This window comes from Chiloscyllium punctatum, chromosome 38, assembly GCF_047496795.1.
Source record: "Chiloscyllium punctatum isolate Juve2018m chromosome 38, sChiPun1.3, whole genome shotgun sequence".
Classification (NCBI taxonomy): Eukaryota; Metazoa; Chordata; class Chondrichthyes; order Orectolobiformes; family Hemiscylliidae; genus Chiloscyllium; species Chiloscyllium punctatum.
In genome coordinates, this window is record NC_092776.1 from 2,932,886 (window position 1) to 2,945,183 (window position 12,298).

At 40.1% G+C, this 12,298-nt stretch overlaps 1 protein-coding gene across 1 annotated transcript in view; it reads left to right on the forward strand.

Moving 5' to 3' along the window:
• cusr (Copper-only SOD repeat protein) overlaps positions 1-12,298 on the forward strand; it is a 262,102-nt gene that overhangs the window by 58,221 nt on the left and 191,583 nt on the right. The window contains exon 2 of the mRNA XM_072557050.1: positions 10,758-10,864. Coding sequence (XP_072413151.1) covers positions 10,825-10,864 — 40 coding nt within the window. The 5' untranslated portion in view covers positions 10,758-10,824. The remainder of the gene's footprint in view (positions 1-10,757; positions 10,865-12,298) is intronic.

Consider the following 12,298-nt stretch of genomic DNA (forward strand, 5'->3'; position numbering starts at 1 on the left):
CAAAGATTGAGTTGCAGATTAATGATCAGTAAATAAACCACAAACCAAAAGTAGAATAATAAACATGCACAAGACATGTCTTATGAAGGAAGTTTGAGCACCTCAAGCTTTTCTCATTGGAACAAAGGAGGGTGTATGGCGATTTGATAGAGGTGTACAAGATGGTGAGAGGAATAGATAGAGTGAATAATTAGAGACTTTTTCCCAGGGCAGAAATGGCTATCACAAGGGGGCATAATGTTTAGATGATTGGAGGTAGGTTTAGGGGAGATATCAGAGGTAGATTCTTTACACAGAAAGCATACCAATTCTCTCTGGCATCTCCCACAGCATGAGTTCTCTGGTGACTGCACTCCATGATGACTTCAGTTGCACCTGATGTGAACTCTCTTCTTCAACCATTGGCTGTCCCCCTTCGACAGCTGATTTTGACCCGCTCCCCAGTAAGTATCTTCTTTACTGCCATTGATTGTGGTTCGGGTCCCCTCACAACTACTTCCCTTGGCATTAGCTTTTGAATCCTGTGCTGTTTCTGAAGTTCAAGACACGTCTCCTCTGGATGGTAAGAATTTGAACACAGTTTGTGAGCTGGATCCTATCTTCATTGCCAGCTGTTATGTTGGTGATTCCACTGGAACCAGGAATTAATTCCCAGGTAAACAAATGGTAAATCTGAACAGCAACACTTTATTGATGATGCTCACACCTCCACAGCTGGTTCTGCCTGAACCCCAAGCTCTGCCCACTCAAGTTACCTGGCCAGTTATCTTAAAGGGACAGCACACCCAACAGCATACCTAAGAATAAGAGCCCACAGTACGAAGGTAATATATTGACATGGACACGAGTTGGCTCATGGGCAGGAAACAGCAACTGGTGATAAATGGTTCTTTTTCAGGTTGGCAAATTGATAGCAGTGGGGTTATGCTACCCCAGATAATTGCTGTCACCATAACTGTTTACAATATATATTAATGAGTTGGAGGAAGAAAGTGAACGTATTGTAGCTAAATTTGCAAACAACAATAAAGTAGATAGAAAGGCAGGTTTTGAGAGGTTTGCAACAGTTTCCAGAGAGGTATTCATAGGCTGATTAAGTAATCAAAAAGTTTGCAAATAGAGTATAATATGGGAAAATGTGAAGTTGTTAATTTTTGGAAAGGAGATCAAAAGAACAGAATATTATTTAAATGAAGAGAAACTACAGAAAGCTGCAACACAGAGGAATTTAGCGGTACATGTGTATGTAACACAGGAAGCTAGCATATGGCTACAACAGCTAATCAGGAAGGCAAAGTCTTTTCCCTGGGGTGGGGGTATCCAGAACTAGAGGGCATAGGTTTAGGGTGAGAGGGGAAAGATATAAAAGAGACCTAAGGGGCAACTTTTTCACACAGAGGGTGGTATGTGTATGGAATGAGCTGCCAGAGGAAGTGGTGGAGGCTGGTACAATTGTAACATTTAAAAGACATCTGAATGGGTATATGATTAGGAAGGGTTTGGAGGGATATGGGCCAAATGCTGGCAGATGGGACGAGATTGGGTTGGGATATCTGGTCGGCATGGGCGGGTTGGACCAAAGGGTCTGTTTCCTTACTGTTCATCTCTATGACTCTGTGACTCAATGGAATGATGGCCCTTTATTTCAAAGGATCGGAGTATGATAGTACAGAAGTCTTACTGCAACTGTGGAAGATGCTGGTGATTACTCATCTTGAGTACTGTGAACATTTTTGTACCCTTATTTAAATAAAGATATAATTTAATTGGTGGCAGTTCAGAGAACATTTACGAGGATGATCCCTGGTATAGAGGAACATTTTTGTACCCTTATTTAAATAAAGATATAATTTAATTGGTGGCAGTTCAGAGAACATTTACGAGGATGATCCCTGGTATAGAGACATCTTATGAGCAAAGACTAAGAATGAGGGATGATCTCATGGAAACATATAGAATCCTTAAGAAGCTTGACAGAGTAAATGCTGAGCGGATGTTTCCTCTCATGGGAGAGTCCAGGACCAGAGGCCATCGTCTCAGAATAAAGGAATGGTAATTTAATAATGAAATAAGTAGGAATCTCTTCTTTCACAGCGTTGTGAGTCTTTGGAACTCCTTACTACAGAGAATTGTGGGGCCAGAGTCCAAATATATATTTAAAACCAAGATAGGTAGACTCCGGATCAGTCAGGGAATTAAGGGTTATGGAGTAAGTGCAGGAAAGTGGAAGTGAGGAATGTAGTCAGATCAGCCATGCTGCTATTGAATGGTGAAGCATGCTCGAGGGGACAAACAGTATTTTCCTGTTCCTGTTTCTTACAGTGTCATGTTCTTATCTTGGCTGGAAGTTGAGCACCAAAATTGGGGGGAGGGGTAGGAGAGCTAAGATACTTAGAACTCCTACACTGATGTCTTATAGCTGAGATAATTGGAATCCAATGTAAACTTCAGAACTTTAATAATTTCATGGATTGAAAGAATCAGCAGTAACTCTTTCTGGAATAATTGTTTTCCTAGATGAAAGGCACGAGGAGAAACTCTTTAAAAGGAATTAAAAGCAACATGCTAATTAACCATCCCTGGGAAGAAGGAGTTGAAACAACATAAACAAGCTGTTTCCTGGCAAAGAGGAGCTAACACTGCTTGATAATCTGCTGCATCATGACAAGTGGTCAACAAAAACTTGTCTGCTGAAGGAATGTCCTGAAGTAAAGGGGTAAAGGCTGTTTCAAACAGACAGATAGCACCGAATGTGACAAGGAATCAGTGATAAGAAGGCACACTGCACACTTGAGGTCTCCATAAGAATAATCAATGTTTGGGATGATTATCAATATCAATAAAAGATTATCAATAATATCACACCACAAACTTGAAAGAGAGAAAATTATATAAGAATCCAACACCAGAATATTTCAGTAGCAGAACTTTGAAGAACAGTATGGCACAAGTATCAACTCTGGACATCCAGAGACAGACACTGTTGGTTGGAATTGTAGCTAAGTTCTAACATTGATTGGGTGATAGCCAAGTTGAGTTGTGATGCTGAATTTGCTCACTTGAGGGGTCTTATTTTGATTGCTACATGCAATCAAGTTTAAAATATTGTTTCAATACTTGATTGACTATGAGATTTCTTAATAATTAGCTGAATTAAAGATAACTTGTAAAATTTTATCCACAACAATTGGCATTGAGAAGTAACTTTAAATTACTCTGAGTCAAATCTACAGTCATGTATTCTCAAAAATTATGACTGAACCCAACTTAAGAGGACAGCTCCCCCATGTGATGACCAGGATTCAAGTGGTTGGATGAATATAGAGTCATTGAGATGAACAGCACAGAAACAGACCCTTTGATCCAACTCGTCCATGTTGATCAGATATCCCCACCTAATCTAGTCCCACTTGCCAGCACTTGGCCCATATCCCTCCAAACCCTTCCTATTCATATAACCATCCAGATGCCTTTTAATTGTTGCAATTGTCCCAGCCTCCACCACTTCCTCTGGCAGTTCATTTCATACTCGCACCACTCTCTGTGTTAAAAAGTTGCCCCTTAGGTCTCTTTTATATCTTTCCCCTCCCAACCTAATCCTACGAACTCTGGTTCTGGACTCCTCCACCCCAGGGAAAAGATTTTGACTATTTATCCTATCCATTTCCCATATGATTTTTATAAACCTCTAATAAGGTGCCCCTCAGTCTTCAATGCTCCACGGAAAACAGTCATATCCTATTCAACCTCTCCCTGTAGCTCAAATCCTCCAACCCTGGCAGCATCCTTGTAGATATTTTCTGAATGCTTTCAAGTTTCATAATATCTTTCTGATAGGAAGGATACCAGAATTGCACGCAATATTCCAAAAGTGACCTTACCAATGTCCTGTACAGCCGCAACATGACCTCCCAACTCCTGTACTCAATGCTCTGACCAATAAAGAAAAGCATACAAAATAATTTTCAGATTTAATCAGAACATTAAAATTTTTGTATTACTGAACTTTGCATTGGAACTTAGCTTTGAAACCATAGCAGCCAATTAATCTGAACAGGAGAGCTTGGCTAAGAAATATTTGAATAAGAAACTGCTGAAGTGGACAGAGTATTGGGAAGCTTATGATGTCCCAGCAGCCAGAACATTTGTGAGAGTCAGTGAGGAAAGCATGCACCCAAAGAGGAGCGGGCTGATGGGAATTTGTTGTCTTTTTGTAGAATCATTGTATATGAAGTTTGCAAAGAAGCAAAGAAATGCTGAGATAAATGAGATGAAGGCAGGAAATGTAGAGCTAAAAACAGAAAGTTGATACCCAGGAGGTTGTCAGTCAGGAAAAGGCAGTTTTCCATTTGGTAAACACAAAATTAGTGGTTAAATCTCTCGACATTGCAATTCAGGAGAAGTTATTCACCTTGCAAATGATCAAAGTCAATTTGAGACAGTGAACAGAAATATCAAGAAGGAACAGAGGCAGGTTCAGGAGTCAGGAACTGGAAAGTAAATGTAAAGTTCTCCAGGCAGCACTTTGTGCACTGCACCAAGCACAGCTTGAAAAACAAGTGTAAAATGCTGATCATTCTAATTGCCATCAAGAAACGAATACCTTGAAGTCACAGATTTCCGGCAGAAAGTGTTTCACTATATTTTTGAACCTGGACAAAAGTTAGGGATGGAAGACGTGATTCCAGTTGGGGATTGGTTGAGGATGAAGTCATATGCTATTCACGTCAGGGCAGGAAATGCGATTGTAATCCCGAACCTACATCCCTCTGCCATACTCTGATAAATGTTCCCTGTATTACCTATACTGGCCTGGTACAAGCCAAAATCAAAGATAAAGAATTAATGAAAATCCAACACCATAAATGAGAATGCAGGCAATCAACCCAGTGACAAGTGGTGTCCTGCAAGGTTCGGTGTTGGAGCTGCAGCTGTTCAGTTTGTTTATTAATGATCTGGATGAAAGGACAGGGGCATTCTGGCAAAGTTTGCTGATGATACAACGTTAGGTGGACAGGCAGGTAGTACTGAGGAGGTGGGGAGGCTGCAGAAAGATGTAGACAGTTTAGGAGAGTGGTCCAGGAAATGGCTGATGAAATTCAATGTGAGCAAATGCGAGATCTTGCACTTTGGATAAAAGAATACAGGCATGGACCATTTCTCTAAATGGTGAGAAAATTCTTAAAGCCAAAGTAAAAAGAAATCTGGGAATGCCAGACCACGATTCTCTAAAGGTTAACTTGCAAGTTGAGTCCATGATTAAGAAAGTGAATGCAATGTTGTCATGTATCTCAAGAGGGTTGGAATATAAAAACAGCGATGTGCTTCTGAGACCTTTTAAAGCTCTAGTTAGGCCCTATTTATCATACTGGATCCCACACCTCAGGAAGGACATACTTTCACTGGAGCACATTGAGCGGAAATTCACACGGATGATCCTTGGAATAGTAGGCCTAACATACAATGAACGGCTGAGGATCCTGGGATTGTATTCATTAGAATTTAGAAGGTTGAGGGGGGATCTAATAGAAACTTACAAGATAATGCATGGCTTAGAAAGGGTGGATGCTGGGAAGTCATTTCTGTTAGGTGGGGAGACTAGGACCCGTGGGCACCACCTTAGAATTAGAGGGGGTCAATTTCGAATGGAAATGAGGAGACATTTCTTCAGAGAGTGGTGGGCCTGTGGAATTCATTGCCACAGAGCGCAGTGGAGGCCAGGACATCAAATGTCTTCAAGGCAAAGATTGATAAATTCTTGATCTCGCATGGAATTAAGGGCTATGGGTAGAGTGCAGGTAAGTGGAGTTGAAATGCTCATCAGCCATGACAGAGTGGCCAAATGGCCTTACTTAAGTCTTATGGTCTTAAATTGGGCCATAAACCAGGGTTTGATTCCAGCCTCAGGCAACTATCTGTGTGGAGCTTGCACATTCTCCCTGTGTCTGCGTGGGTTTCCTCTGGGTGCTCCAGTTTCCTCCCACAGTCTAAAGATGTGCAGGTTAGGTGAATTGGCCTTGCTGAATTGCCCACAGTATTCAGGGATGTGTAGGTTAGGTGCATTAACCAGGGGTAAATCTAGAATAATAGGATAGTGGAATGGGTCTGGGTGTGATTCTCTTTGGAGGGTCGGTCGGGACTTGGGCCAAATGGCCAGTTTCCACACTGTAGGGATTCTACAATACAATTCTATGTTTCTGTGAAACCAGGTATTTTGAAAAGTGAGACAAACAAATGACAGAATTTGAAGTGAGATTAGTTAAGGGTGTAGATAAACTTTAAAGCCGGTCACAAGAAGGGCTAAGACCAATCTCTCCTGGAGTGTCAGATGAGTGTGTGATGTGCTCTTCTGATATGCCTTAGACTTAGAGAGACTAGAACAGGAATTTAGCAAAAGCCAGACCCCAACCCCAATTGATTCCCATCTCCTCTTGATGATCCCTAGACAGAGAAAATAAAGAGGAATAAAACTATGTTTGACCCACAGATTTTCATTTTACAAAGTATGAACATCTGGGTAAATATGTTTTTGAAGTCATAAATTGGTTAAAGTTTCTGTATAAAATATTTTGTGGACAACAATCCTGATGAGTACAAATTTTAGAACAACAAAAATCTGATGAAGTATCTGTGTAAACTGGAAAACTGTAAATAAGTGCAGAATCTACCATGATCTTTGTTTTGGGCTTTTGATAAACAATGAAGCTGATTATTGGAATGAAGAATGCAGTCAATAACAGGGATCCAGGGATCCTCCCGAGTCTCCTACACTCGAAAGAAAAAAGTCCTAGATTGTCCAATCTCTCCTTATAGTTCAGACCATTGAGTCCTAACAACATCCTTGTAAATTTCTTCTGCACTCTTTCCATTTTATTAGCATCCTTCCAAGAACAAGGTGACCAAAACTGAACACAATACTCCACATGCAGCCTCACCAATGTCCGTACAACTGCAACATAATTTCCTGTATATCATAGAATCCCTACAGTGTGGAAACTGGCCCTTTGGCCCAGCAAGTCCACACCTACCCTCCTGAGAGTATCTCACCAAGACCCATTTCTACATTTCGCTGAACACTGTGGGCAATTTAGCATGACCAAATCACGTAACCTGCACATCTTTGGACTATGGGAAGAAACCCACACAGACACAGGGAGAATGTACAAACTCCACTCAGACAGTTACCCAAGGCTGGAATTGAACCCAGGTCTCTAGTGCTGTGGGGCAACAGTGCTAACCACTGAGCCACCCCATCCCAACTTCTATCCCCAATGCTCTGACTGATGAAGGCCAGTGTGCCAAAAGCCTTCTTCACTATCTTGTCTATCTGTGACTGCACTTTCATGAATTGACACTGGTTATTCGGAATCTCTCAGGTATTCATTTACCACCATGGTGTCCAAAGCCATTTTCCTAGCATTTATAAGGAATCAATCAAAATATTGTTCAATTCAGAAAGTTCCACAATTAAGGGGATAAACAGGAAGCACAGAAGTTCGATAAGAGATGCTTCAGGCATTTAGTGTGCAGGTATTTCTATACTTAATGGCCTCAATATCAGTGCTGTAAGTGATTAAATCAATTAACTTCTCAGCATCAGATAAATGTAATTTTGTACAGTATAAACAGCTTTTAGATGTTAGATGTTCTGCAAAGGGAGCATTTGGAAGAAATAAAAGTGATTTTGAGAAAGGCACACAGGTTGCATGTTATGTTTCAGCAGAATTGACAAAGAATCAAGACTGTTATTAGAAATGTTAAGGGACAGTCCTGATAGAATGATGTCTGGAATTGGGGAAATAATATGGACACTGCCGCGTGGTTTCATATTATTCTAAATCTTGTTGTTATAATTATTTTGTATACTTGGGTCAGTCTTGTTTCCATTACCATGTTTCACTGTTGATGTCAGCGACAAATGCAAGAGTTGAAAAGGGAATTAGCCCTGTTAAAATACGATAATCTAAAGTTACAATGGGTGGATCATAATGCATGTTCATTATTCTATTTTTGTATTAGAACATAGAATAGTACAGTACAGTACAGGCCCTTCAGCCCTTGATGTGTGCTGACCTTTTATCCTACTCTAAGATCAAACTAACCTATACCCTTCATTTTACTATCATTCATGTGCCTAATCAAGAGTCATTTACATGCCATTAATGTATCTGACTCTTACTACCATCACTGGCAGTGCATTCCACACACCCACCAGTCTCTGTGTAAAGAACCTACCTCTGACATCTCCCCTAAACCTTCCTCCAATCACGTAAACATTATGCCCCTTCATGATAGCCATTTCTGCCCTGGGAAAAAGTCTCTGACTATTCACTCTATCTATTCCTCTCAACATCTTGTACACCTCTATCAAGTCGCCTTGCACCCTTCTTTGCTCCAATGAGAAATGTCTGAGGTCCTTAAACTTTCTTCATAGGACATGTTTTGTGCATGTTTATTATTCTACTTTTGGTTTGTGATATATTTACTGATCATTAATCTGCAACTCAATCTTTGATTATTGAATTACACATATCTGTATCACATAATGAAATGGTCCATTTTTAAACTGCATGGTATAGCAACTTAGCTTGGATACAAACTGATATGATGGAAAGTGGCTAATTACTCGTGTTTGTTCAAAATATTAAAAATAATGAACAAAGAGTAGTGGCTGTGACCTTATACACTTCAGAACTTTAATAACTTCATGTATTGAAAGAATCAGCAATAACTCTTTCTGGAGTAAATTATTTCCCGAGATGAAAGGGACAAGGAGAAATTCTTATTAAGAAGTTAAAAGCAACTGCTTGATAATCTGCTGCCTCGTGACAAATGGTCAATAAAGGCCTGCCCGCTGAAGTAAAGGCATAAATTGCAGGACTGGCTGTTTCAAATAGACACTTAACACTGAATATGATTAGAAATAGAAGAGCTACTTCTAATAAGAAGACGAGCTACAGACTTGAGGTTTCCAGAAGAATAATCAAATGTTGGGTATGAAAGAATCTAAACGGCCATTAATAATGTCACGTCACAAACGTCAGAATAGAGGGGTGTCAATTCATGACTGAGATGAAGGGGTAGTTCTTCTCTTAGAGGATTAAGAATCTTTGAAACTGCTTGCCACAGAGAGCTGTGAGGGCAGTGGCCTTATGTATACTTAGGCTGGGATAGATAGATTCTTGATCACTCAGGGCATCGAAGGTTACGAAGGAAAACACAGGTAAGTGGATGTGAGGAATGTCCAATCAGCAATGATCCTGTTGAATGTCAGAGCAGGTGGAAGGGACATGGGCAGTATTGTAAAACAGAGAGACTTAAGGGTTCAGGTATATAATTCTTTGCAGTTTCCAACACGTATAGATCAGTTGGTTAAGAAGGCATTTAGCATGCTTGCCATCATTGCTCAGACCTTTGAATGTAGGAGTTGTAACATTATGTTGAGGTTGCACAGGACGTTGGCGAGGCCTCTTCCTGAATACAGTGTTTAGTTCTGTTGCCCTGTTTTAGGAAGGATAATGCGAAGCTGGAGAGGGTGCAGAAGGTATTTACTAGGATGTTGCTGGGAATGGAGGGTTTGAGTTATAAGGAGAGGCTGAGTAGGCTGGGACTTTTTCACTGGAATGTAGGAAGTTGAGAGGTGACTTTATAGAGGTTTATAAAATAATGAGGGGTGTAGGTTGGGTGAATGGCAGGTGTCTTTTCCCTAGGGTGGGGGATTTCAAGACTAAAGGGCCTGTTTTTCAGTTGAGAGGAGAAATATTTTAAAAAGACACGAGAGGCATTTTTTTTACACAGAAGGTAATTCATGTGTGAAATGAGGTGTGGAAATTGCCATAGTGTGAAATTGAGGAAATGGTGTATGCATTATTACACTTAAAAGACATTTAGATAAGAACATGAATAAAAACAAGTCTGGAGTTTTTGGGCCAAGCACAGACACGTGGGACTAGTTTAGTTTGAGATTATGGTTGGCATGGACTGGTTGGACCAAATGGTCTGTTTCCATCCTGGATGACTCTATAATGCTGTGACTGAATGGCCTACTCCTGTTCCATTTCTTATGCCTTAAGAACTTTAGTCATGCTAAATATTATTCAAAAAATTAACTGTTGAATACATATTCTCCACTATTGTGTTTTGGAAACCGTTGTTTTATTATATCAATATTTTATATTGCTGTCCATCATTCTCTTTCTGAATTGCTGTTCCTTTTATTGTACTGGGTTGAAAGAGTACATTTTGTGTCAATCCAATCTGAGTTTCACCTCACGTTGCCATACTTCACCAATTCAATACTGTTACCACAGCAACTGCTGCTTCATCACTGCCGATGCGCCTCAAGACTTTCGCCTTTCTGCACCAGACTCACCTATATCAAAGTTGTTACACTCCAGTACCATCATTCGCCACTGGGCACACCTCACTGACGCCGCCATTTTGGAGTCCAGAACATCTGAGACTAAAGGCAATGGCTTCAGTTTTTCCAAACTTTACAGATGAAGGTTTAAAATGTTGATAATCTCCCTTATCCCTGCATTGAGGGCAGTTATCCGTAGCATGATTTTGTCTTAGTCTCCTTTATTTACATATGAGTGGATGTAGTGATTATTATTTGACCACAGGGCCACCAGAACAAGTCCATTCCATATTGTCCAATACCCATCCACATATAATTGCAGCATATATAAATCTATGATTTCCAGGAGCTCCCCTGAATATTTCCTTGATAAATATGTATTCTTTTTCATTCACAGGATGTGGGCATCACTGACTCAGCCAGCATTTATTGCTAATTGCCCTGAGGGCAGTTAAAAGTCAACCATGTTTCTGTGGATCTGCAGTTACATGAAGGTCAGACAAGGTAAGGATAGCAGATTTCCTTCCCTGAAGGACATGAGTGAACCAGATGTTTTTTTTCTGATAATTGACACTAGTTATATGGTCATCATTGGATTCTTAATTACAGATTTTGAACCCAATCCAAATTCTACAATTTGCCATGGTGGGATATGAACCCAGGTCCCCAAAACATTATCTTGGATTAATAATTAAGCAATAATACTACTAGGCCATCGCCTCCCTTGAAGTTTGTGGGGTCAGCAACAGGGTTCTGAGGGGAAGATAATTGTAGTCATGAACAGTAACGAGTGATCAGTGAAATTTCAAGTGCGTGAATATCTGATAAGAAAAGCATTGGGTTTGATTTTGATTATTTCCATGGGAAAATAGCCTGCTTTCATTCACAGAGGGATGCTGAGATGAGGAATAGCCATCCACATGAGGGAACTGGCATTTGCAGGACTGTGCATTAACATAATTGCATGTCTTTGAAATGAAATGGAGAAACAAGTGGAAACAAATAATTTTCTTGGTCTCTTTGGCTCAGCATAAGACCATTCACAGTTCATTTGCCCGTAGAACAACCAAAGCAGCCTGCTGACCCTTCTTCTGATTGGTGTTCTAAAGCAGAGGTTAACCCTTCTTTAGCAATGTTAGGAACCAGTTCCCACTTTTGATTTAACCAACAACAAGCAACCAAAATTAAACAGATTTTCCACTTTTCACTTCTTTATTTAAAGATCTAGGACAGTAGTCCCCAGGTGTGTTTAAATCTGCTGGGACCTTTCATACTCTAAATCTGTTTAAATCTGTCCAAACCCTGGACCCGATACATCCAAATCCCAGATGCAACCCCCAATTTGTTTTAAAATGAAGGTTGACCCCACTCTGAAAACTAAAAGTGAAACACTCAGAGGAGCACCTCACTCTATAATCTTTAAAAAGGGTGTGAAAAGTGATGTGAACTGTTTTTCAGCAACTTCTAGCAGTTAAATAAAATAAACCCTGACTTTAAAATCAACAAGTAATACTTTATTTATCCAACTCTAACAGTGAACAAATTAACTAAGCTATTAACAAACCAAATAAATCCCTTCTAACTACTAACTATTCCAGAATAAAACAATATTCTAACAGTATGCTGTTTCAATAACCACAAATCTCACCCATGTTAAAAAATAGAATTTAATCTCTTGTAAGTTGTGTTTGCTGTTATGTTCTGTGCATCCTCCGTTGATTCTTCTGTCAGGAATGCCTTTTTCTGTCATTGGTGTTGTTATTATTTAGATGATGCTTTCTCTAATGCATAGATGACTTTGACAGCCAATTTTTTTTCTCTCTCTCAGGAGAGGGAGAGAGAGAAAGGGAGCTGAGGGCTGTTAGCTCTGGCAGATGGCAGTTAGCTCTGGGGTCTTTGTCCAACTGCCCCCTTCTTTAATACCCGTGATGACATATC